The following is a 24,005-nucleotide window of genomic DNA, read 5'->3' as shown; positions in this document are numbered from 1 at the left end:
TATATACAATATATACACCCCGTTAAATAAACGATTTCAAACACACTTGGCCGTTCATTCATACACCATTCATTCACAACAATAGAACAAAATAATATTTAAACACAATGCGTCCAAGCAACGGAAAGCAATTTAGTCCGAAATATTTCTTTTCATATTTTTGCAAACTTATTGTAGGTGAAATTCTCACAAGTTCTCTTGTGAACCCAATTAAATGCAAAAAAAGATTTGGCCAGATGCTGGACGAAAAAATGGTCGACGCGTTTCAAACCCCTGTAATTAGGGTGGGGTTCTCCTCAGGACCGTGTAGGTTCTGATTCAAAGATAAGGGACGTGGTCAGTGGTGGATAGGAAGGAATTCAATCGCGTTGTATTTTCCCATTGGACGTAATACCAGAAACCGCTCCGCTTGAGTTCTTTGTTTGCCGCTCAGTCATAAGTATTCAGGGCGAGGCTCCTGTTCAGTGCGGGACTACGGGAGCAATCCTTCTCCTTAGGCAGTTTCCATGTTTGCCACGGCAGAAGTCTGGGAGGTATTACGTCCAATGGGAAAATACAACGCGATTGAATTCCTTCCTATCCACCACTGACCACGTCCCTTATCTTTGAATCAGAACCTACACGGTCCTGAGGAGAACCCCACCCTAATTACAGGGGTTTGAAACGCGTCGACCATTTTTTCGTCCAGCATCTGGCCAAATCTTTTTTTGCATTTAATTGGGTTCACAAGAGAACTTGTGAGAATTTCACCTACAATAAGTTTGCAAAAATATGAAAAGAAATATTTCGGACTAAATTGCTTTCCGTTGCTTGGACGCATTGTGTTTAAATATTATTTTGTTCTATTGTTGTGAATGAATGGTGTATGAATGAACGGCCAAGTGTGTTTGAAATCGTTTATTTAATGGGGTGTATATATTGTATATATAACTGTATGCTTTTTGTATTCTGTATTTTCCATGCACGATAAATAAGGTGCTGATAAGAAAAGTGACATTTTCATGAAAAAGAATAAATTTGAGCTAAAATATAAATAGGTTGTTTTTGCTTTAATCAAAACAGCTTGTCTTTGTAACTCCAGTGTTTTTGGATCCAAGTCCCAGGATTGGCTTTGGTTTTTGTTTAATAAGTATAGTTGGACTCAGCCTTCCTGAGTAAGGAGTCAAGGCCCTTTTTGATTCTCATACGAACTAATTTTTGTTGGCATTGGGACTCTGTCCACTTTTCCTCTGCTAACCAGCCCTAAAGTGATTGTGCTCTCTACTTTAAATATAGTAAAAGTGGCATGCACACAATTGCCAAATTGTATTTACTTATATTACCCTAGTAAATGGTACTATGTATATCCAGGGCCCATTAATGAAATACTGCAAGTCCGCTGCAGACACCACTTTGCTGTTAATACTGGACAATATAATGTTGATGTACACCATGATATGTGTATGTATAAAAACGAATTCGCATATCCATTGTTGAATTTACCCAATGTGACCTCCCATTCAACCTGAGTCAGAAATACGTTGATAGGCAAGCTTTGCGACCTAGGCCTGAAGCAACTGATTGACAGATCACAGGTGGGGGGACATGTAACCCTTGGACAGAACGCACAAACAGGAAAACCCAGATCAATCCCACAGATAGGCAGCAAACCCACAATGGTCTCAGGAGATTGTCCCCAAAAACTCTTGTTTGGCCAGAGGGGCATACATTCTCAATAATACCATAAAGTGACATGCCACACTAAATTAGGAACACACAGCCAATCAGAACACAGCATGCATATTACATGCAGTGATGTCACATGCCCTTCATGCCGGACATCTGGGCATGTAGTCACTGACCCTGCAGTATGTTCTCCACAAGGATGAGGTCCACCTGCGCTTCTTATCAACCCCCCGATTCATGGCCCGTGAGTAGGCCCAAATTTCCGTCACCAAGGAATGCATAAATCATTTTACAATGCTTCATGCAAAGTATTAAATGACGACCAAAACTAATGTGCTTTGAGACGCACTTCAGACCCTGGCTGTTGCCTGATCTCCCGGGCCGCTGCGTTTAATTAACCAACTGTTCTTATTTTGCTAAACGCCTCTTGTCTTTAATTTTTTCAAAGGTAAATTTATAAACGAGCAAGACTGCCACCCATTAAACATGATGTAGATAACGGGAGAAGCCTGTATACCCAGCTAAGACCTGGGTGAAATATAATAACCTTCAACAATGTCTCACAAGGAAACATTTATTCAATTAATTTGTATGGTATAACTAAATTAGTTAGTATGCATTTTTATGCATAAACCAACTAAACATTTCTACCAGTGTGCAGGGTCACATGACTCTGAAAGACTTTCCTGTTGTGGGTTGTGTGTTCTTTCCAGGCATGGGAACAAAGATGGCCTAGGTGTGAGGGTAGTGGGTCTTCCTGACAGGATGGTTCCGGAGGAGTTATATCCTGCCCTGATTAAACTTTAAAGGGACATGTCTGCAGCACACACAGAAACCTGACACTAGGACTGCCCTTGCTTTTGTCACTCTAGGCAGTTTGGAGCCCGGACCAGGGGAAGGGTAGAACTGACCAGAACCTGTTTTGGGGTAGGTCAGGGAATAAACACAACCCAAAATCTGCCACGAATATAAAAGTGGCACCTTCAGAACCTCTCATGAGGACACCTCTGCACCTGGGTAAGATTCAAAAATACGACTGCTCTGCTGTCTGAAGAAGCAAGATTGGACCGCCTTTCCTTGAACCCAGACTTCCCAGAAGTGACTCCAAGGGTCAGTAGGTTGTCCTCCTGTTTAAGCTACAGGGACTCCCCAAGCTTCCAGACACCTCCCTGCAACTGACCGGCACCACCTGGACCTACCTGAGCCCTGCTGCAGGACTCTGCTGGAGTGAGACTTGATCCCCTAGAGGGGCCCTCCAGGTCCTGGACATGGTCCTGGCATCAGAGTGTACTCCTCCTGAAGAAAACGTGTAGATACAGAAGCTTGGGCTCCTTGCGACCATTAAGTGAAGAAACGGCCATCCCTGACAACTGCCATTGTGAAGAAGTCGTCCTTCATAGTTCAAGATTTTGTAATATACTTCTCACATTTATTGATATAATTAAATAACCTAGCATGCAAATGTCTTAAAAGGGCAATGGTAAAATTGACTAACATGAATGTATGATGATCTGCACACAACTGCACTTTGTAGCCCAAACGTACAACTCAATAAAAAGCCGGTTTTTATTTCTGAAGCCCAAGTACTGTAAAATGAAAAAGCAAACATGCCTACACGCAGTTGCCCCTTATGTGTGTCTCTATTTCACTAGCCTCTCACAAATTTAGCCTGTATGTTTTATGTTTTTAAAAAAAAAAACTTTAAGGAATACTCACAGCAGTTCCTTTTTTTCTTGTTCCTAGACTTGTCAACAGGAGTATGTGCGGACGGTGGAGCTGTCTAACCTCGGCAGTCCTGAAGGAGGCACTGTAAAAGGAAATATTTACATTTAGAAATATGAAGACGTGCAATGAGCTTTGTAAGGTAAAGGATCAAGCTATACACTCTGTTCTACTAATTCTAGTCCTTGTGAATTTGTGAACAATGCTTTCACATTCCTCTTTCTAACTGTGCCAGCTATGATGAAGCGTAAACGTCAAATATGAGTTCATCTAACCTGAGAATTGCAAATGTTTGCAGAGTAAGATCATACAAATGCGCAACTTACGGGGAATCTTCATTACTGCGATTATCCTTCCCTGTTATACTACTTACATTGTGCCCTACAAGCACCACGTGACCTAGGTAGAAATCAGCAATCCCTTATCCCTGCATTATAGTCCTTTTGTGCTTCTACCCCAACAAGGACCTATAAATGATCAGTCATCCATCCTTAACCAAGTCTGGAGTCCCCAAGCACCAGGTTGTCAACGGGTGTGGAAAGGCTGGGGCATGAGTACTAGGACAAGGAAAGGGTAACCAGAGTAATGAGGATTACACATAAGTAATGGGTACTTTACCACCCAAACCTAACTCGTATAAAACTTTACAATATGAGGACATACCACAGCAGTATACTCAACTTGTTCGAAACAGTATAAACTAAATCCAATATAATGCAACATTTAGTTTACTAAATTCCATTACATAAGTAACAGGTGCAAAATCCAAGGCATCAAAATCCAAAGGCTTATCATCCCTCTTATCAAAACAATAATGGGATATAAAAGTTGAAGAAATCGCCTATGTTGCTCCTCAGCACATTTCCTGGAGCAATGCTCCCTCAGCGTCTTCTCATGAAGCCACCATCCCACGAAAACCAAGCAGCCTGACACCAAGCAAATCAACCTTTTCTCTGCCTAATACTGGGAAATTATAGATTTTATCCAGAAAGCTGAAAATGTCTATCCCTCTTGAAAAATACCCATATTAACAAACCGGTACAAAAGGGGGTGGTGATGGACGGAGCATCTGAACCAATCAAACACTCACACCCAGTCAAAAGATCTGGGTTTGATCCACCACCGTTCTTTAGCCCACTCTGCCACCCCAGTTCAGACATGGCTATATGCAAATCAGTCTGACCCTGTGCCTCATGGGAACAGTCCAGCCCGAACTGCCAAGCCATGCCTTCCCTGGACCGGAAACAAGCTTCCGAGGACCGGTTTCTGGCATTCCAGCTGTCTTCAGCCCGGCTTGCTTGAATCCAGTGGCAAAGTGAGCAAGGGACTCACGTCTGAGCATACCCTGCCACACTTATGGCGGCCAAAGCGGTACAAAAGGGGGTGGTGATGGACGGAGCATCTGAACCAATCAAACACTCACACCCAGTCAAAAGATCTGGGTTTGATCCACCACCGTTCTTTAGCCCACTCTGCCACCCCAGTTCAAACATGGCTATATGCAAATCAGTCTGACCCTGTGCCTCATGGGAACAGTCCAGCCCGAACTGCCAAGCCATGCCTTCCCTGGACCAGAAACAAGCTTCCAAGGACCGGTTTCTGGCATTCCAGCCGTCTTCAGCCCGGCTTGCTTGAATCCAGTGGCAAAGTGAGCAAGGGACTCACGTCTGAGCATACCCTGCCACACTTATGGCAGACATTTCTCAGACTCACTCTTCGGAATCGAACCCTGATTCCACGTTATCTGTGGTCACCCTGCTAGGCACAGAAAGTACCATCGCGAGTTCATAGAGCAGACATCTGAAGGTATCGTCTCTGTCATGGAGACGTGCGATCGGCCTGAGGTTGTCTAAAGTCACCAAAGCAGCTGGGCAAGCTCGGATTGGTCTTGGTCTGAGAAATACACACGTCCTGGGAGGTCAGCACTCACCGGCATGTATTAGCTCTAGAATTACCACAGTTATCCAAGTAACAGATGAAGTGATCAAAGGAACCATAACTGATTTAATGAGCCATCGCAGTTTCACTGTACCGGCCCATGTGTACTTATCCGTGCATGGCCTAATCTTTGAGACAAGCATATGCTACTGGGAGGATCAACGAGGTAGCCGCACCTGCTAGACGGGTTGTTGGGAGCAGTTTGCCATCCCAGACTGTCCTCTTGTTCCGTGAAGTAATCCAAATTCCTGTGGTTTTAGGTGTAATAATTATACCCCATTTTGTCATTGTTCTCTTTGCTGTAAGGGTCTCTAGGCCCAGTCAAAACCAGTCCTGTCCTCCCTGGTGCAGCATTACCGCAGGGGAATAAGCCAGCATTGTGAAAAAGGAGACACAGCCTATTCAGGCGCAAGTGAAACTCCTCACACCACTCTAAATGGAGACCAGGTCTATTCAGCCCTGCGATGAGTCACCCAGACAAGGCAGGGCACACCTCAACCACCCCAGTGCCTGTCTAGAATGAATGCACATCCCAGCTCCTGTCACTCAAACACCAGAAGCTGAATACACAAACAGCCAGATGAACACTGAATGGTGAAGTAAGAAAATGCCCAGAAAAGTGGCATTTTCAAACACAGAATTTAAAAACACCTTTACCAAAAAGGTGCATTAATAAATTCTGAGTTTGAAGAAGCTAAACTTAATTTTTCCATCTTGTCCCTACGGAAAGCTGCACATGTAAAATGTTATAGCGCAGCCCCAATGATAAGCCTATGGGACAGACACAGCCTTTCAAAAGTGAAAAACGAAATACGCAATATTTCACTATCAGGACATGTCTCACACCACTACATGGCCTACCTTTCACATACCTTTCACATACACTGCACCCTGCCTACCTTAGGGGAACTCCTGAACCCAACTAAGCAGGGGAAGCCTCTCTGGGCCCAATGGTTCACTGCCCTGGGCCGTTGGCAGTGCAGCAAGCAGGAGGTTGGAGTCCAGGGTGGGTGGGCCAGCCCCAGGACCTGGCAGAGCTCTTGGACATGGCCATACAGGGGAAGCCTCCCTGGGCCCATTCGACCCCGTCCCGGTGCTTTGTCATGTGGCAGACCATGGGACGGGTCCCACGATGAGGGGCTCACGCTCTAGTGTCTGCCGAGGCCCCGGTTGAAGCTTCTGAACCTGGCTGAGCAGGAGAAACCTCCCCAGACCCGATGGACCACTGTCTTGGGCCCTTGGTGGTGCAGCAGGCCACAGGATGGCGCTCAGGGTGGCAGTGGTCACAACTGGGCCCACTCAGAGCTCTTGGACACAGCTGCGCAGTGTAGGCCTCCTGGGCCCACGGAAGCCCAGCCCAGTGGCTTGGTCATGTGCTGGGCTGGAGGACAGAGCCCAGAATGGAGGCTCACACCCGGGGTCCGCTGGGGCTCCGGTCAGAGCTTATGAGCCTGGCCAAGCAGGGGAAGCCTCATCCTGGACCTGTGGTATTGCTGCAGGCTGGAGGACAGAGCACAGGGAGGGAGCACCCGTCTTGGGTTGCGGTCGATGCTCCTCGAACCACCCTGCAGGGGAGGTCACCCCATGCCCATGGGACCCTGTCCCGGGTGCCTTATCATACGTTAGATCCGAAGATGGGGCCCAGGATGGGAGGGCTACCACCCTGGGGATGGGGGGGTCCCACCCTGGGGTTCTGGTCGGGGACACCCACCTCGGGGTTCTAGTCAGAGCTTCTGTACCCTGCCATGCAGGGGAAGCCTTCCCAGGCTCGATGGACCCCTGTCCTGGGCCCTTGGTGGTGCGATAGGCCAGAGAATGAAGCCCATGGTGCGAGCGCCCACAGGCTGGTCGGAGATCCTGGAACCAGCTTTGAGATTTTTATTCTAGTGACACCCTAATCAAAGCAAGCCCACCAGTCCTGATGATTGAGACTTAAACTGAGGAGAGCACACAAATCGAAGATTAACTGTAAGGGCCTCATCGCAAGAAGCACCCTAATTATAGATGGGAAACAGGGCTGGAGTACTCGTTCCCAGCTGGAACACCCATTCCCCCTCCCACGTTTACTAGGCATCGCGATGTTTCGGCCCCGGTATGGGGAATAACATGTGGACCTGGATTTAGATGGTCCACACCGCATGCGGCTCTCTATTCAGGAGCTGGTCCCGTGCACATCATTCTCCTGCTTTTAACAAGGGATACCAGAATGTTAACACCTTTGATTTTATTCCTACACCTGGGAAAACCTGCAATAAGGCAGAGAAGTGGTTTCTCCCGGGGATACCGCTCCCTCTCATTCGGCCCTAAAACAACATTTTCAAATTCCAAGCTTTCTGCTTCCTTTCGTTTTTTTCAGAATACTGCATGCCGAGTGAAAAAAAAACACTCAGTGGTTACTTGGTTTCTTATCTCTTTTTTTTTTATTTCAACAATCTTTTATTAGCAAGTTTTATATATATATACAGTACAGTGATAGCATTGCCTCGCGGACTCCATAAGGGTTTGATTGAGAGTGCATACTTCATTTTGAGTGCTCATCTTTTCTAAACTGAAGCTTTGGCTTATTTTTCTGTGTCGATGTGAGAACAAGTACACACCGGAAGTCATTGTTACTTTGTGCTGGGATTCCCTGGACCTGCCTTGGTTAGGGTCCAGGAAGAGCACTCACAAACACTTCTTCCACCTTTTCAATCCAAAGAAACAACTTTACACTAGGAACAGCTGCTAAAAACATCAACACACCTATACGAAATGTAGGCCTGTAGAATGCAATTTTCAACGTAGATTCGTCAAAGAAGAAAAGTAAAAGAAAAATAGTATGGTTAGTAGATGCAACACAACAAGCTCATTTTCACATTTTTTATGGGCACTATAACTCCATAAGATGCGACGCGCGCAGAACTATTTTTGGGCACTTAGCAATTTTCTCAGTTTGAAACTGCCAGCTTTGCCTTCGGGAAGGAAAAGACAAATGTGCGTGCCTTATCAAACTGAAGTATTCATGCACAGAGCTCAGATAATGCAACATGAGATTTACAAAAACAAAATCATCAGTGTCATATCAGAAGTGACACCCAAAAATAAGTGCACAGCATTTTTCACGATATTTGAGTAAATCAAAATAGATATTATGATGTTCTGGCTGGTACTGCTGTATTCAGATATCTTGCTTGTCTGTGCTTTTTGCTTCAACAGTCCTTTCCAAGTGGACTGTAAGATTTAATTTTGCGCCCAAATTTAGTATCTTTACACCCTATTAATATACTATAACATAATCCCATATAAAAAGTATTCTAAGCCGGAAAAATACTTTCCCTTTCAAAGCCACTGAGCATTCAGTCCACGTTCCACCGCACACGATGAAAAGCTGCCAGTAGTTGTGTCGGAGTCCCTCACAGCTCTTATATCGGGAGTTTAGATGATTAAATATTTCACAAGCTCTCTCTTTTACAATAATAAAATTCAGCAGCGGTTCCTACCATCAGTTGGCATGTTTCGGGAGCGCCCTGATGTCGTGGTTAGCCGGAAGCCCGCGGGCAGCGTTTCTGACGAGCCTGGCATCATGCTGATTCCATGGACCTCACGCGGCGGGAACTGGCGCCTCCACGAAGACCCGCGCCTGAAGTTCTTGTCATCACTCTGCCACCACAGGTTTTGTATTTTTGTGGAAAGTAAATGAAAATTCATAATTATAGTCATCTGAATAAACTAATGTGGAAGGTTGCTGGAGCTCCAGCTGCTGTGTTTTCTTTCTCATTGTTTAAAAACAAATTGAATTCTGCGCTTTTCATCTTTTTCAGCAAATTAATCCATTGTGGGAATAATTGTCATAAACCAAATCCAGGAGTTATTTTCATATCCGATGGCCTTTTCACAACTTTTCTCAGGCAATCAGCAATCTCAGTCATTCTACCAACATAGGTTTCACAGTGATTCTTAGAGACGACACATCTTTCTTAAAAAAAAGAAAACCTTATCAGGACAGACATCTGACATGGAAGATAGCAGCAATGGCACATGAGCTATGGCCTCTTCGAGAAAAAAAATACCTTTATCTTGATTATATTTATAAGACTGAGCCTAGAACTGAGAATATTCCGAGAAGGATGCACTATTTCTGTGATTATATGTGAGGGTCATCTACTGACAAGGGTGCACTTTTTGGAAGATAGTGAATTAAGAAAATTGAAAACCAGCCCACATGTGGTGAGCTCACTCAATAAGCTTCTTCTCAATATTGTCTTCTAATGTGGTTGCTCAGAAAACTATGGGCCTGATTATGAGTTTGGCCGTCTGTGGACCGGCAAACTCTTGGTGTCACAGCAGTGGTAGTCCGGCCACCGCAGCACCGGTGGCCGGACCGCCCTATTACAACTGTGGTAGTCGGACTGCCATTGGATCACTGCAACAGCTAGTGAACCGCTTTTCCTGGCGGTGGTGTGGCGTTCAGGGGCTCACAATGTGCTGGCAGTGCTACTGCAGCACTGCCATGCATATTGTGAGTTTTTTGACCGCCAGCGGTCTCATGGAGGTTCCTATTCAGGGCCGGACTGGCCGTAGCAGGCACCGGGCAATCCCCTAGTGCGCCGCACGGGTGAGGGCCGGTTTTGGGCCCCTGTGGGCCGTTTTTGTTAGAGGGACGTTTTTGCAGCATAGCTGCAAAATCGTCCCTGTAACAAAAACGGCCGAAAACCGGCCCTGGCAAAGAGCTCGGCGGTACCACCAACCCCCAGGGGGGCAGCGGGCGGGTGGGCGGGGGGCGGCCAAGCACTTTGCCAGGGCCGGTTTTCGTTCCCAGTTCGGCCCTGTTCTTATTCCATAATTTCGCTGGTGGTCATGAAACAAACGGAGCCCTATAGGGCCCCCATGCTTGTTGGTGCATGCTGGGGGCGCATGCTGTGCTCCCCTGTGTGCATGCACCCACAGTTCTAGCACGGCATTGACCTCACAGTCCATTCCATGCTGGAATGTGCTGTGGCGGTGCATCATTAAGGCTCACATATAAGCCTTTAAACTGCCCGGCAGTGGGACCGCCACTCGGCCCGCCCGCCAAGCCGCGATTTCACTTGTAATTTGGTGGGCGGGCGGCAGTGTGGTTTGGCGGTGCAGGAATGGGGCGGTTGCGTGCCACCGCCAAAAAACGTAATTAGGCCCTATGTGAATCTATGCTTAAAAATGCTGCTAGAAAAACAGACATTAGAGGTGAGCATATTTGCAGTGTCGGTAGTGTTGTAGAATGTTCCATATTAGGGAGCTGCTTTCCTTCTAAATCCTGGGAACTAGCCAGGGTTGTCAGCTCTTTTTTGTATAATCGGCGCTCTAAGCCTCAAAAAGGCACTATTTTACCATATATGCATACATATATATATGTATATATATATATATAAATATATATACATATACATATATATTAGTTATAGCTAAGGAAAAGATCAGGCTTCTCCAACCAATAGCTTGAAAAGTATGTATTTTAAACTAAAACATCTGTAATTTCAGACTTCATAACTGATATTTTGAGAAAAACAGTTGACTTTCCAAAATATATTTAATGCTGACATTTGAGTAATAACAACCATACAGATTTGGGTAGACTATTAATAACATTATAAACTTGGTCCTAGGGGCACTGCATTTATGACTGTTATGTGTTACCCTTGTAGAGGCATTTAAGATTAACAAAGATTTTCTTTTTTACATTACTGGTAACAACTGTGCTTGATGCATGGACTTGATCACTGCTAAAAATCATGCAGATGGTGGCCACTAATGTAATCTTGTCTGATATGGTTACGACTACATCTCTAATAATATTTGTAGCTTGAGAGGATTTCCGTTGAACACTAGTAGCTCTTATTACAGACATGGTTCGAGATACCTGGATTAGATGAATCTATTAGAGGAAGTAGGGAGGTGTAATGTAAAATGGTTTGTAGTTTCTAATCTTCATTTTGCTTTATATTATGACTGTAGGGATATGTGTTGTAAAATGTTGTGGGGTTTTCTATGATAACTGCTAAAATTACCATAATAATTACCATCACTCTGACACAAGAGATGTATGTGCTGGTTGTACATAACAAATAACCTCTCATTGTAAAATACCAGCAGCTGTATCTATGGTGAACATGTAGATCCTTTCACTGGTAGAATTGTCTGACTGATAACAGCTGAAATCTGAATGAGCATAACCTGCCACAGACAAGAGTGAGAGACACGTTTCTTCGTCTCATCTCCGAAGGAGATGCACCATGCATTACCCCCTTGTGCCCCCCCTCCAACATTTGCCCCTGTTCCCCAACTTAGGCTCATTTGTGCTCCTCTATAAAAACGAATGCAACATGGAATGTGTGAAGGAGTCCGCAGGGTTCACCTAAGCTGAGCTGCACTTTGCTAATAATGGGGTATTTGACCTGTACGCAGTCGAGTTGGTTGAATATATCCTTACTAGTGTACTTTCTTAAAAAAATGAGCTTGAAATAATTTAATTGGTATGGCAAATAAAATCCATTCGAGCACCCACAGATTGTTACATATGTCTCTATTTGGTGTTAGATATTTTGTAACCGAAATAAACTCATGCAGAGACACAGATTTTGTTTAGTAACTTACTTCATCTAGCCGTCTATCTGTTCCTAGCGCCAAGAGGTTGTTGTACTCTCTCTCAAGGATCTGTCTTGCCTGAAAAGAGCACATCCAAGCTGTTAACAATGGTGAATGATCCTTTTCCCGCTTCCCTTACCGAAAAAATAAACATTGAGCATTTGATACTGAATAAATACACTTGCCTGTGTGTTTTGCGTTGGTATTTGTAGTACAAGTCCTAAACTGCTGTAGTCAAAATTGTCATCTAGGGCAATAAGTGACCCATGAACGCCACTTTCTAGTGCATTATTTGCATAATCTCGAAGTCCTATCGTTTGAATCCAACGTATGACTCGATCATTGCTCCAAACCAGCACATCTAGGAAAAAAAAATACTGCATTATTCAAAGCACTTTAGTGATTTTTTGGTATGATTTGTAAATACAACATGCGAAAAAGATCTGGAAATTCATTTTCATTAAAGTGTTGACAGTCAGTACTCGTAATTGAAACTATTAAGATAACTTTTAGAAGACAGGTCATTGAAACTGAAATTGTTTCTAGCTCACAAAGCACTGAATTTCTGATTCAGTGTTCACCATCGAGCACAGCAGGGTTTTGTGAAGTGTAAACAAAACAAAATCAGCAGCCATAATTTTTAAACGGAAGAATGAAACATCCTAATGAATCACAATGTACCTCCAAACATTAGCATGACACAATATGCATGCATTTAACATCTGAATGTACATGGGAATTGCACCCCATAACTCTAATGATAACACTGAATTTTACTAAAAGTTTAAGAAGTTTCAAAGTATTTTTCTCACAGGAGAATTCTAGCATTTCTCATAACAGATTACAAAAATATTCATGGTTAAGTACTTTGCGTTTGCTTTTACATCACAATGAAGACTTGCACAATGGTTTTAAGATTCCATATATTCGGTAAAGGTCTGAGAACACGTCCACTTTGAGCAGCATAGAAACACTGATGAGAAAGTATTGCACAGGGGCGTGGCTACGGCGCAACGCAAGATGGTCGCTTGAGGGTGTTTCTCCGTCGCACCGGACCCGGTGACGGAGCCTCGCTTGGGGTCCCATATCGTTTTTCTACTCGCAATTGCCGTATTCACACACCGGAATGTGAGCGGCACCTGAGGAGCTTTCTACTGGAACCGACACGCAGCATTTTATCACTTTTCAGCGCCACCGCGTCCTGAGCCAGTCACAACCGCCATTTTGCTTGTGGCGATTCTCCTCACAGAAATATGCGCTGCATCATGACGTCTCGCTGCAACAAGCTCTCCCCCTTGTGGCTACCTCTTATTGCAGCACTCAAATACACTGGAAGTAGGTTTTAAACGTTACTTCTCTCATATGTACAACTCATTTCTGAACTATTATTGACTTGTTTATTCAGTCACATCCTCAACGATTTTTTTTTAAAGACTTCAATATTATTCACCTAGTGACATTATCTGGAATTTAATGTGCTCCACTAGGAATACCCAGTGCCCATATGACCAACTTATCTCATATAACTGTTGCTTAACCTCCTCCGGATGGTTTCCTGCTGCTTTAAAGCGAATGTTTGCAATTCTATCTGCCAGATTTGACACAGGAATTTTCCTACAAAGCATTTTCATTCGACTTGTCTTGTTTTTATTCCTGCGTGACTCCTTCTCTTCACAGCGGAACTTCACTTGCTGAGCTTACCCTATTAGAGTCTTTCCTTCTTCCATCATGCAAGACCTTCTGGGTCTTTTTCTGAATTTATTGCTGAAGTCCACTTGTTTTTCGTTTTAAGGTTTGACAAATAACCTACTATAACTGTAACTTTTACATAGTTGGCAGTTTCAGCTTGCTCCGCATCAAATTAGAATTAATTTATCCTCTATGGACAAAAAGTTTGTTTTTGTGCCCTCTACGACTGTCCAAGTGGCATCCTCTTCAGCGTCCCGTTACTCTACTGCTGCGGTCCCAATGGCTGGAGTTGCACCTAACCGTTCTTCCTCAACGCAGTCTACATCTAACAAATCCTCTCCTCCAACCACTTCGACTAAGCGTCTGAAACATGATCCTCCATCCCCTGACAAGTCTTCTTCCCCTATGGAGTTAATCTTGGAGGAAATACGTACATTACGTCCATTTGTAGAGGAAACTAATAAGAACAAGCAACTTTTGAAGGAAAAATGGGTGGCTATGGATAGTAGGATTACCTCTGTTGAACAGGTTTCGGAGGTACAAACCAACTCTCAACGTATCTCTTCTCTTGAAAAGTCGAACATACGGAGGATTTAGAAAATAGAAATAGGAGGAATAACCTCCGTATTTATGGTTTGCCAGAATCCTTGGAGGGTGCTGACCCTGTGGCATTTTTTACTTCTTTCCTCCCGAAGCTTCTGGACATGCCGCCCACTACTACTCTCAGTATCCAAACAGCCCATAGACTTGGTCCTCGTTCATCTTCTTCAACAAAATCACGCAGAGTCATCTTTCGCTTCTTGAAATTTACAGACCTGCCCTCAGTTCTCTCCGCAGCTAGATCCAAGCGACAAGTTTCTTGGCTCGGTCAGAGAGTGTTCCTCTCTCAAGATGTCTCCAATACCACTGCATCACGATGGAAAGAATTTATGTCTCTTAGTGCTCCTTTGCGTTCCCTTGGAGCTCGGTAAGGCTTTTGTCATCCATGCATCTTCAAGGTTACTCATCAAAATCGAACATGGACTTTTCAAGATCCTGGAGAACTTAAGAACTTTATTCATATTCAATCCAATGGTGGAATGGATACCTCCGCTTCTCCTAATGACTGAATGACTTGTCATTTATATAGTTGTTTTCTTGTTGTTTTTTACTAAAAATATATTCCTGTTGGTATTTTTACAGTTTACATTCAAGTTCACCTTTTACATTCTGAAGGTGTTATGTAATTTTGCTTGTTGCATGTATTATATTGTATAACCTTCTCGTTATTTACCTATTATCATGTTTCCTTTCTTTCCTTATATAGATTTGTGATGTCTGTTACCTCATTCCATGTGGCTCCTCTCCTTCAGTTTTTTATTATCCTGGTGCAGTTGGATTTCCACTCTTCGAGCGGTCCGTCTTGTTGAGTGTCGCCATCCCCCGTCTTTCTCTTGTATGTCCCCCTCAGGTACGTTCTTTACAGTCATCCTTTTGGATATGTGCTGTCTCTTCTTCTATTCCTCCTTTTGCATCTGTGCTATTTCCTTTTTCGTTCCCTTCCTTCACCCCTACTCTCCTTTTGATGTTATCTGTTACATTTCTCTTTCTCTATTCCTTTTCTCTTTTTTCAACTGTATGATTTATATATTCCATTTTGCACTTTTTGTTCTTATTCATTATGGGCCACATGTATCATAGTTCCGTTTTGCGAATTCTAAATAGCGATTTTTAAGGAATCGCTATTTAGAATTCGCAAAAAGGTATGTATGTAAAAAATCGCTTCTGTTTAGCGATTCCTTAACATTCCTAATTTGCGATTAGCCAATTGCTAATCGCAAATTACCCATTCATTTCTATGGGCCTGGAGGCCCATAGGAATGAAGGGGACATTTGCGATTAGCAATTTGCTAATCGCAAATTAGGAATATTTTCAAGGGTGCAGGGGTGTCTCAAGAACAATCTGCTGCACCCCTGAAAATGACATGTGGGGGCCTGTGGCACACATACATGCCCTAAGGGCATGTATGAGCGTCATATGGCACCTTTGGTTTTTTTGAAAATTGCTTTTTTAAAAGAATTCGCAACTTACCACCAACTAGAAGTTGGTGGTAATTTGCGAATCCGTATGGGCATTTTTGCATTATTTTTTCTTTGATACATTGCATTTAAGGAATCGCAAAATTTGCGATTCCTTAAGTGCAATTGCAAAATAAGGAATAGCAAATTTTGCGATTCCTTATTTTGCAGCAATAATGTTACATACATACCATTTAGCAAATTACCATTCGCAAAGGCCGAAATTCTGTGAATTTCGGCCTTTGCGAATGCTAATTAGCTTGATACATATGGCCCTATATCTCATTTAAAAGTTTAGAGTTGTTCCCTGGAACGTAAAAGGTTTTATTAACCCCATTAGATGGCAGAGAGTACTTTCCCATTTAGCTTATTTTAACCCTGATATAGTCCTTCTTCAAGAAACTCACCTTACTGAACTTGAATCTCTTAAATTAAAGAGGAACTGGGTTGGTACAGTTTTATTTTCCCCCTTCAATAATAAAAAGAATGGTGTTGCCATTTTAGTTCATAAAAAATTGAAATGTAAAGTTTTGCTACAAGAAAATGATGACGATGGTAGATGGATTTTGTCTAAATTACTTATTAATTCTATACCTTTAATTGTTTTTAATGTCTATGGTCCTACTCAACCTGACTGTTCCTTTTGGCCTTCAATTACGAGCAGGTGTATACAACATAAAGATGAACTATTTATATCAGGTGGTGATTGTAATCAGATTGTAGACCCATTCCTTGATCGCAAATCCACAGTTCGTTTCATCCCCCTCAAACCACATAAGCAATTTCTGGACACCATTTTACAATCATGTTTTATTGTTTCTTGGAGACTCTTACATCCGGATACTTTAGACTATTCTTTTTTCTCTCCTCCTCACTCATCTTTTTGTCGACTAGACTACGTTTTTCTTTCTCAATCTTTATCTCAAGACCTACTGTCTTCTTCTATTGAACCCATAATTATTTCAGACCATGCCCCTATTGTAACAGATCTTAGCTTACTTCCGCCTCATACCAAACCATCTCGTTGGCGTTTTAATTGTGCACTTCTCACCAATCCTAATTTCTCTTCTTCTTTTCGCTCCTTTGCTAATGATTTTTTTCTATTTAATTCTGACCCTACTAGTCCTCCTTATATCCTCTGGGACTCCTTTAAAGCTACTGCAAGGGGATTCATTATCGATTTTGTCTCTAGGAAAAAGAAGCAATATCTTCAGAAACGTAAAACGTCCCAGGCCATATAAAATCCCTGGAACATACATTTTATACTTCTTCAGACAAATGTATGTCACCAGATCTTTTGCGAGCAAAATTGAATTTCAATAAACTTACCAATGATAATGCATCTTCAATTCTCCTTCATAGTAGTGCTCGTTATTATGGTGGCCGTAACAAGTCTGCAAAACTCTTAAATAACTATCTTAAGTCTCGTAAAGAACGCACTCTTATAGAATCTATTTATTCCTCTGATAATACTCTCCAACATAAAGATGAGGAAATACTTGATCAATTTCAACTGTTTTATCAACAATTATACACTCCAGAATCTCCTCCTACCCCTTCTCTTATTCAGAGCTATTTAGAGAAATTACCTCAACCTATAAATTCTCCTCTAAATTTTACAGACCTTGAACTTGACCTCTCATTACATGAACTTTCCATGGCTTTGTCATCCCTTACTAAGGGTAAAACACCCGGCCCGATGGTTTTCCTGTTGAATTTTACTTACATTTCTCTGATCTTTTATTACCCAAACTTCTAACACTCTTTCAATCATTCTCCTCCTCTGGTAAAGCGGAAAGCACTTTTCAGGACGCTACCATTTGTCTTATCCCAAAAGATGGCCGTGATCCTAAATTCTGCAAAAATTACCGTCCTATCTCTTTAGTTAATGTAGACTACAAATTATTTGCTAAATTAATCGCATTACGCTTGAATTCATATATGCCTCATCTTATTAATAAGGAGCAATGCAGTTTTATCAAGGGTAGTTTCACTTCTGATAACTCTTGACTTTTTCTTAATGTTTTGAATAAAGCCTCATCTCTCTCAATTCCTCTAGCTGCTATTTCTGTTGATGCGGAAAAGGCTTTTGACAGAGTAGATTGGTCTTTTTTTTGCCTCATTACAATGGCATGGTTTTGGTCCCAAATACATATCCCTCATCTCTTTGTTATATTCTGCGCCCAAAGCCTATGTTCTGGTAAACGGTCAAATTTCCTCATCCTTTACTCTTCAGCGGGGGGTACGCCAAGGCTGCCCTCTGTCCCCACTTCTTTTTGTCTTAGCTCTTGAACCATTTCTGTCCTCCCTTGGTAATAATAACTCCATCTCTGGTTTTCCCTATGATAATAATCAATTGAAACTGTCTGCATACACGGATGATATCCTTTTGTTTATTTCCAATCCTGAGCGGTCTGTCTCCCCTTTACTATCTGATTTTGACGCATTCTTTCTAGTCTCAGGATATAAGATCAACTCGGATAATACTGAAATTTTCCCCTTGACCAAAACCGGTCTTCCCCATCTCTTTTCCTCGACTGGCTTTGCCTGGAACAGCTCAAAGATTAAATATCTCGGTATCTGGTTTTCCAGTTCTATTTCTTCTTCAATTAAATTAAATATGTCTGCAGTTTTATCTCAAATTGATCAAATATTCTCCTCCTGGAACCCCCTTTTTCTTTCCTGGTGGGTCGATTGGACTCAATCAAAATGATGATCGCCCCTATCCTAATTTATACCTTTTCCATGTTGCCTGTTCATATTCCTACCCTTCATTTCAAACGTATTGATTCCTCTCTCTCGAAATTACTTTGGAAAAATAAAAAACCTAGAATTTTTCTTGTAGCTCTTCGTAAACCCAAGTCGAATGGTGGAGTTCAATTTCCATATTTCCGTCTGCATCATAAACCCTTCTCTCTATGGCAGGCATCCCGTTGGCTTTCATCAGAACCTTCCCCTTTTTCACTTCTGTGGCTCCTTATTGAACATACTTTATTGTTGCCCTTTTCTTTTGAGGAAGTATTACGCTTCTCTGCCAAATCTCCTTCTACCTCATTCCCTTTATTCAAATATACTTCTTCTCTTCTAAAACCCTTGATTCTTCCCATTTGGTATAATTCACTTATCCTTTTACATAATAGACCCATTTGTTGGACGTCTTGGCGACTAAGAGGTGTCATGTGGATTAACCAGCTCTTTGATGGTGTACTACCTTGCTCTTTTCCCCAATTTCAACTTCTGTTCCGCTGTTCTTTTCTACCGAAATTTTCTATTCTTATTAAAATAATCCTTGACCGTTATTTTCATCTCCCTTCCTCAACTTCACTAATTCCTCAATCTCCTTTCTTGTGTTTTTTTTCTACTTTCCCTAAAGCATCTCTCATTTATAAATTATTCTCCTCTCCTCACCCAGAACGTGCCAAAACTAAACGGGAGCTTGCTTGGGAAGCGGATTTAGATTGTACTTGGTCTGTTGCTCTCTGGGACAAACTGTGGTCTAGAACTTTAAAAATTTCACGTTCTGCCTCTCTTACTCAATCTTTATTTTATCTATATCATAGACTTTATCTTTCTCCTCTATCTTTGTCCCGTTTCACACCTTCTTCTGACTCCAAATGCTGGACCTGTGGTACTTTAAATGCCGATCTTCTACATTTGTTTCCTACTCTGTCCTAGTGTATCTGCTTTTTGGGTAAAGGTTTGGTCTTACCTTTCTCGCATTTTCGCACTCTCTGTTCCATACTGACTCACTCTTCTTTTCCAGGGTAGCCTTTCAGATTCCTTAAATCTTCCTGCACACTCACATGGTCTTTTAGATCTCATGCTTGCACTCGCATTACAACACATTTCTTCCACCTGGAAATCCCTTACAAAAATTTCCATACAAGGTTGGTGGAACACTTTATGCCATTTTCACAGGCTTGATTTCGCCTTTGCCTTTTCCTGTAAACCACCTCTTAACGTGGATCTATATTGGCTACCTCTTACCACATACCTAGATCAATTAGCTCTAAAAAAATCTGTTCACGTCAACTCAGAAGGACTTTTTACTCTCTCCTTCCTGTTTATTTAGTATCTTTTGCAGATTATGTATGCTATATTATCTTTTTATACTGTACATTCGTATTGATTGTTGTATTATCTGTTTATCTGCCGTAATTCTCTCTAGTAATAATATTTTGTAACACTATTCTCCCGTCCTTTCCCCTTCTTTCCTTCTTTCCCTATATCTTTCAAATCCCCTTAAAATGCTTTTGTTTCTTAGTTATCACCATTAGCAATGTTACTTCTATAGACTATATTTCAGCATCTTTTATGTCTTTTGCTGATGTTCTTTTTATCTACCAAATTAGTTTTTCAATAAAGCTTTCAAACATAAAAAAAGAAAGTATTGCACACATCAAATATCACAGTTAAAATTGTAGGGCCAGCATTGGCGAGTTCAGATGTTCGTCGCATATGGCATCAGTGAGAGATACTTTTAAAAATCTTTATTGATTTTTTTCCATGAGCTACGAAATAAGTGTAACTTTGAATACAGTATGTTGTAGGCACTTCTAGTGTACAGAGCAAGGACCACCATTTTTTTTAAATCAAATCATGGTTGTCGATTTCAGCTCCATCTGAATCATTTTAGGCGTAATGACTTTTGAGTGGATAAGGTCAACAAAAGCTGAGTTTGAAGAGATTACCAGCACAATCGCCAGGAAGTCTACTCCAAAGGGTTGTTCAAACACATCCTGGATCATGGATTGTAATATAAACCTAAAGGGTTAGACCAGGTTACAAGAATAAAATATATGGTCTAGAGAACCCACCACCTCTTCACATTTCCAGCATATATCAGATTTAATCAAACCCAGTTTATTGAGTCTAGCTGGGGTCCAATATGTTTTATAAATTGACCAAAATCTGGATTATGCTAAAGCAGGGGTGATTTTGGGTAAAAATAAGGAGTGCCAAATCTTTTGCCATGTTTCATCGGTAAAAAATCTAGTTAGTGTGTGTGAGTTGAATATCTGGGCTCCATTTCATTTTAAACCCTTCAGTGGATATTTTTTATGAGGCTCAAGCAGTTTGTATATATGTAAAACCATATGAACGATCTTCCTAAATGTACCCAATGAGTTAAGAATGTCAAGTAAATGAGAATAAGCCAATTTTCTAAGTGCACTTTCCAATTTGCAGAAAATTATAAAATTCCATAGCAGGACAAGTGAACTTTCTGAGTAAAATGGAGAAAAGTAGTAGACAGTAGTCCGGTGTTCCTTAATCACCTTCTTTTATTTTTACAGAGTTTTATATAGCGCACACTTAACCCGAATCAGGTATCAGAGCGCTTTACATAGCCCCAGTTGCGTAACCTGAGGACACACTCATTTTTTTTTTAGGCACAGAGAGATTAAGTGATTTGCCCAGAATGACAGGATGTTCAGGGTCGTTGACGAGACTCGAACCCAGTTCCCCAGATTCGATGACGACCGCCCTAGCTGTTAGGCTAGCTCCTCTCCCCTATAGTATTTATGCCTTGTTTGCTCAATATTCCCAGTACACGTATTAAGGCCAACCTTGATTCTATTATTGTACCACAAACAAGCCTGAGTAGAACCACCCATCCATTTATCTAGTACCTTATCTATCTGTTTTAGGCCATGCACTGTATCTAAATTATAGGCCTTAAATGCTCTAGTTTTAATTGGGGAAACATGACTAGCAGTGAGGGTAGAGCTGAGGGGCAAAAAGTGTAATAACTGATTTTCTATTGGTAACCAAAGTGGAGCCCGACTTTCCTGGGTCACACACCATCATGCACCTTGGGCTGCAAGCAGTGCAAGCTGATATCTCGTGTGGTTAGTAAGAATAAGGCCCCTTTCTTTTTGTTCATTTTCAGTGTATTCATGGCAATCTTAGCTATTAGGAGATCCGAAATGTATTTGTCTACTGATTTAAAAACCATGAATGAGAGTGCAATCTGTAGCATACTCGATAGAAAATTAACAAGCGATGCCACCATCATTTTAATGATTTCTGTCCTTTCCACCAAGTGATACATTTAGAAGACCAGGCAGCCAGCAGGTCTTTGATTTTTGATAGCATTTTGTTTTCGTTGAGGAGGAGGTTTTCAAGTCTTTTCCAAACTTAGGTACTTGAGGGAGGTGGGTTGCCACTTCAGGTATGAACCACTGTAGTAGTCCACACAGTTTTCCCCTTAGTAAATGAATAAACTGAGTCTATTGAGTATCTTTCTATCCCTTGCATGACGATCAGGATGTCTTGTTCATCCTCCTCTGTGAGTATTAATATATTATCAGCATTAGCTGCAACTTATTGTCTACCAAATTGGAAGGTGATCCCTTTTATATTTTATTTTATTTCTAAGCGCCGTGAGCGAGGTTTCAATGATTAACAGAAAAAGGAGTGGGGACAGTGAGGTTCCCTGACATGTGACTAAAGATAACAGAAATGCTTGGAATAAATGACCATTGACCCTCACCAGGTTGAAGTAGAGATAAATAAACATACATATAACGTCACCCCAAGACCATGTTTAAGTAAAGTGGAATTTTAGAAGCTTTATCAAAGGTCTTTTCAGCATCAAGTATTAATGCAGCTGTAGGGGAGTGGGAGGATTTAGCTTTGTCAATTACATGGCAGAATAGTCTGATGCAATCTGTGGCCAGTCTACCTTTGAGAAATCAGGTTTGGGAGGAGGAGATGAGTTTAAGTATGACTGCCTCAATTGTGATTGTCATAATTGTCAGGTATAGTTTACAGCCAAGGTTTATTAGTGATATGGGTCTAAAATTCTTAATGTCCATGTGATTGTTCCCTTTATTTGAGATAACAACTATAATAACATATGTGGCCTTTCATGATGAAACTCCTGATTCTGCAAAGTGATAAAAAGACCGTTTTTGAAGGGTCCACAATGAGGCCTGCAAATGCTTTATAAAATTTACCAGAGTAGCCATCAGGCTGATATTGTGGATAGCATTCAGAATATCCTAATTGGAAATAGGAGCATTAATGCATAGCCGATCCTCATGATCTATGTGTGTGAGAACTATGGAGTTTAGGTACTCTGCACACACCTTAGATGAAATTGGCATCTACCAGTTGTAGAGATTAGAGTAGAAAGATCGAAACGAGTCAAGATTGTCCTACGCTGAAATTGCAGCTTCCCTATTTTCATTCTTAATGGCGGATATAAAAGACTTGCTTGTTAGAATATTTCAAGCAATTGACTAACAATCTCCCAGCTATGTTCTTGCACCTATATTTTTCAGCTTTAGAAATATCTACCCATTTGTGAGCTCTCATACTCAGTGTTTTATTATACTCATACTGGAGGTTGCGTAATTCTGTTAGTACTGCAGAGTCTTCCGTGTGGCTCAGTTTCTTGTCTAAACCTCAGAGTAGCCTTCAACACTGTTTCTCATCACACCCTCGTGAATAGACTACATCACATAGAAATACAAGGACCATCACTGAAGTGGGTAACCTCCTTTCTAACAGGCAGGTCCCAGAGAGTAAGACTTCTACCCTACACCTCAGAATCCCCGAAATTAATCTGCAGAGTCCCACAGAGATCGTCACTTAACTCAACCCACTTCACCATATGCAGGACAACTCTCACAAGGATCATCAGATAAGCCAGAATCAACATAATCTCCTACGCCGATGATACACAGCCTATCCTAGGCTTGATAGACAACAGCCACACCACCAGGAATAACTTTACAACTTGCATGATCAGCATGGCAAACTGTATGAGAGAGAGTTGCCTGCAGCTCAAGACCGACAAGACTGAAGTGCTGCTCTTCAGGAACATGAGCTCTATCTGGGATTCCTCCTTGTGTCCCATGAAGCTAGGCCCCACACCAACCCTGATGGAACATGCAGGAAACGTAGGACACATCCTGGAAAACAAACTCACCATGGCATCACCGGTTAATGCCGATACCTCCTCCTGCTTACACATCCTACAAATGCTGCAAAAAAGCTTAAAGTGGCTGCCCCACAACACCAAATGCACCGTCACACAAGCCCTCATCACAAGCAGATTTGGACCACGGGAACTCACTCTGCATTGGAATCTTCACTTACCTTTTCCACAGGCTCCAGACCATTCAGAATGCTGCAGTCAGGCTCATCCTCAACCTCCCACACCGCACTCACATCACACTTCACCCCAGGAAACTCCAATAGTCCTCATCCACAAACATTGGCAATTACAACTGCTCACCCACACATACAAAGCACTGCACAACATAGGACCCTCCTACCTCAACTACCATCTATACCTCAACCAACACACCAGACAACTGAGCTCA

General features: G+C 42.0%; 1 protein-coding gene across 1 annotated transcript in view; it reads right to left on the bottom strand.

Annotated features, from left to right (window-relative positions):
- Nucleotides 1-3,381: 3,381 nt before the first annotated feature.
- PPFIA2 (PPFI scaffold protein A2) overlaps nucleotides 3,382-24,005 on the bottom strand; it is a 2,034,471-nt gene continuing 2,013,847 nt past the window's right edge. Inside the window, exons 28-31 of the mRNA XM_078674230.1 lie at nucleotides 12,111-12,286; nucleotides 11,935-12,003; nucleotides 8,805-8,964; nucleotides 3,382-3,472 (exon numbers count right to left, since the gene is read on the bottom strand). Of these exons, the coding sequence (XP_078530356.1) occupies nucleotides 3,414-3,472; nucleotides 8,805-8,964; nucleotides 11,935-12,003; nucleotides 12,111-12,286 (464 nt within the window). The 3' untranslated portion in view covers nucleotides 3,382-3,413. The remainder of the gene's footprint in view (nucleotides 3,473-8,804; nucleotides 8,965-11,934; nucleotides 12,004-12,110; nucleotides 12,287-24,005) is intronic.

The sequence above is a fragment of the Lissotriton helveticus genome, chromosome 1_1, assembly GCF_964261635.1.
Source record: "Lissotriton helveticus chromosome 1_1, aLisHel1.1, whole genome shotgun sequence".
Taxonomy (NCBI): domain Eukaryota; kingdom Metazoa; phylum Chordata; class Amphibia; order Caudata; family Salamandridae; genus Lissotriton; species Lissotriton helveticus.
This window is presented reverse-complemented; position numbering and strand designations above follow the sequence as displayed.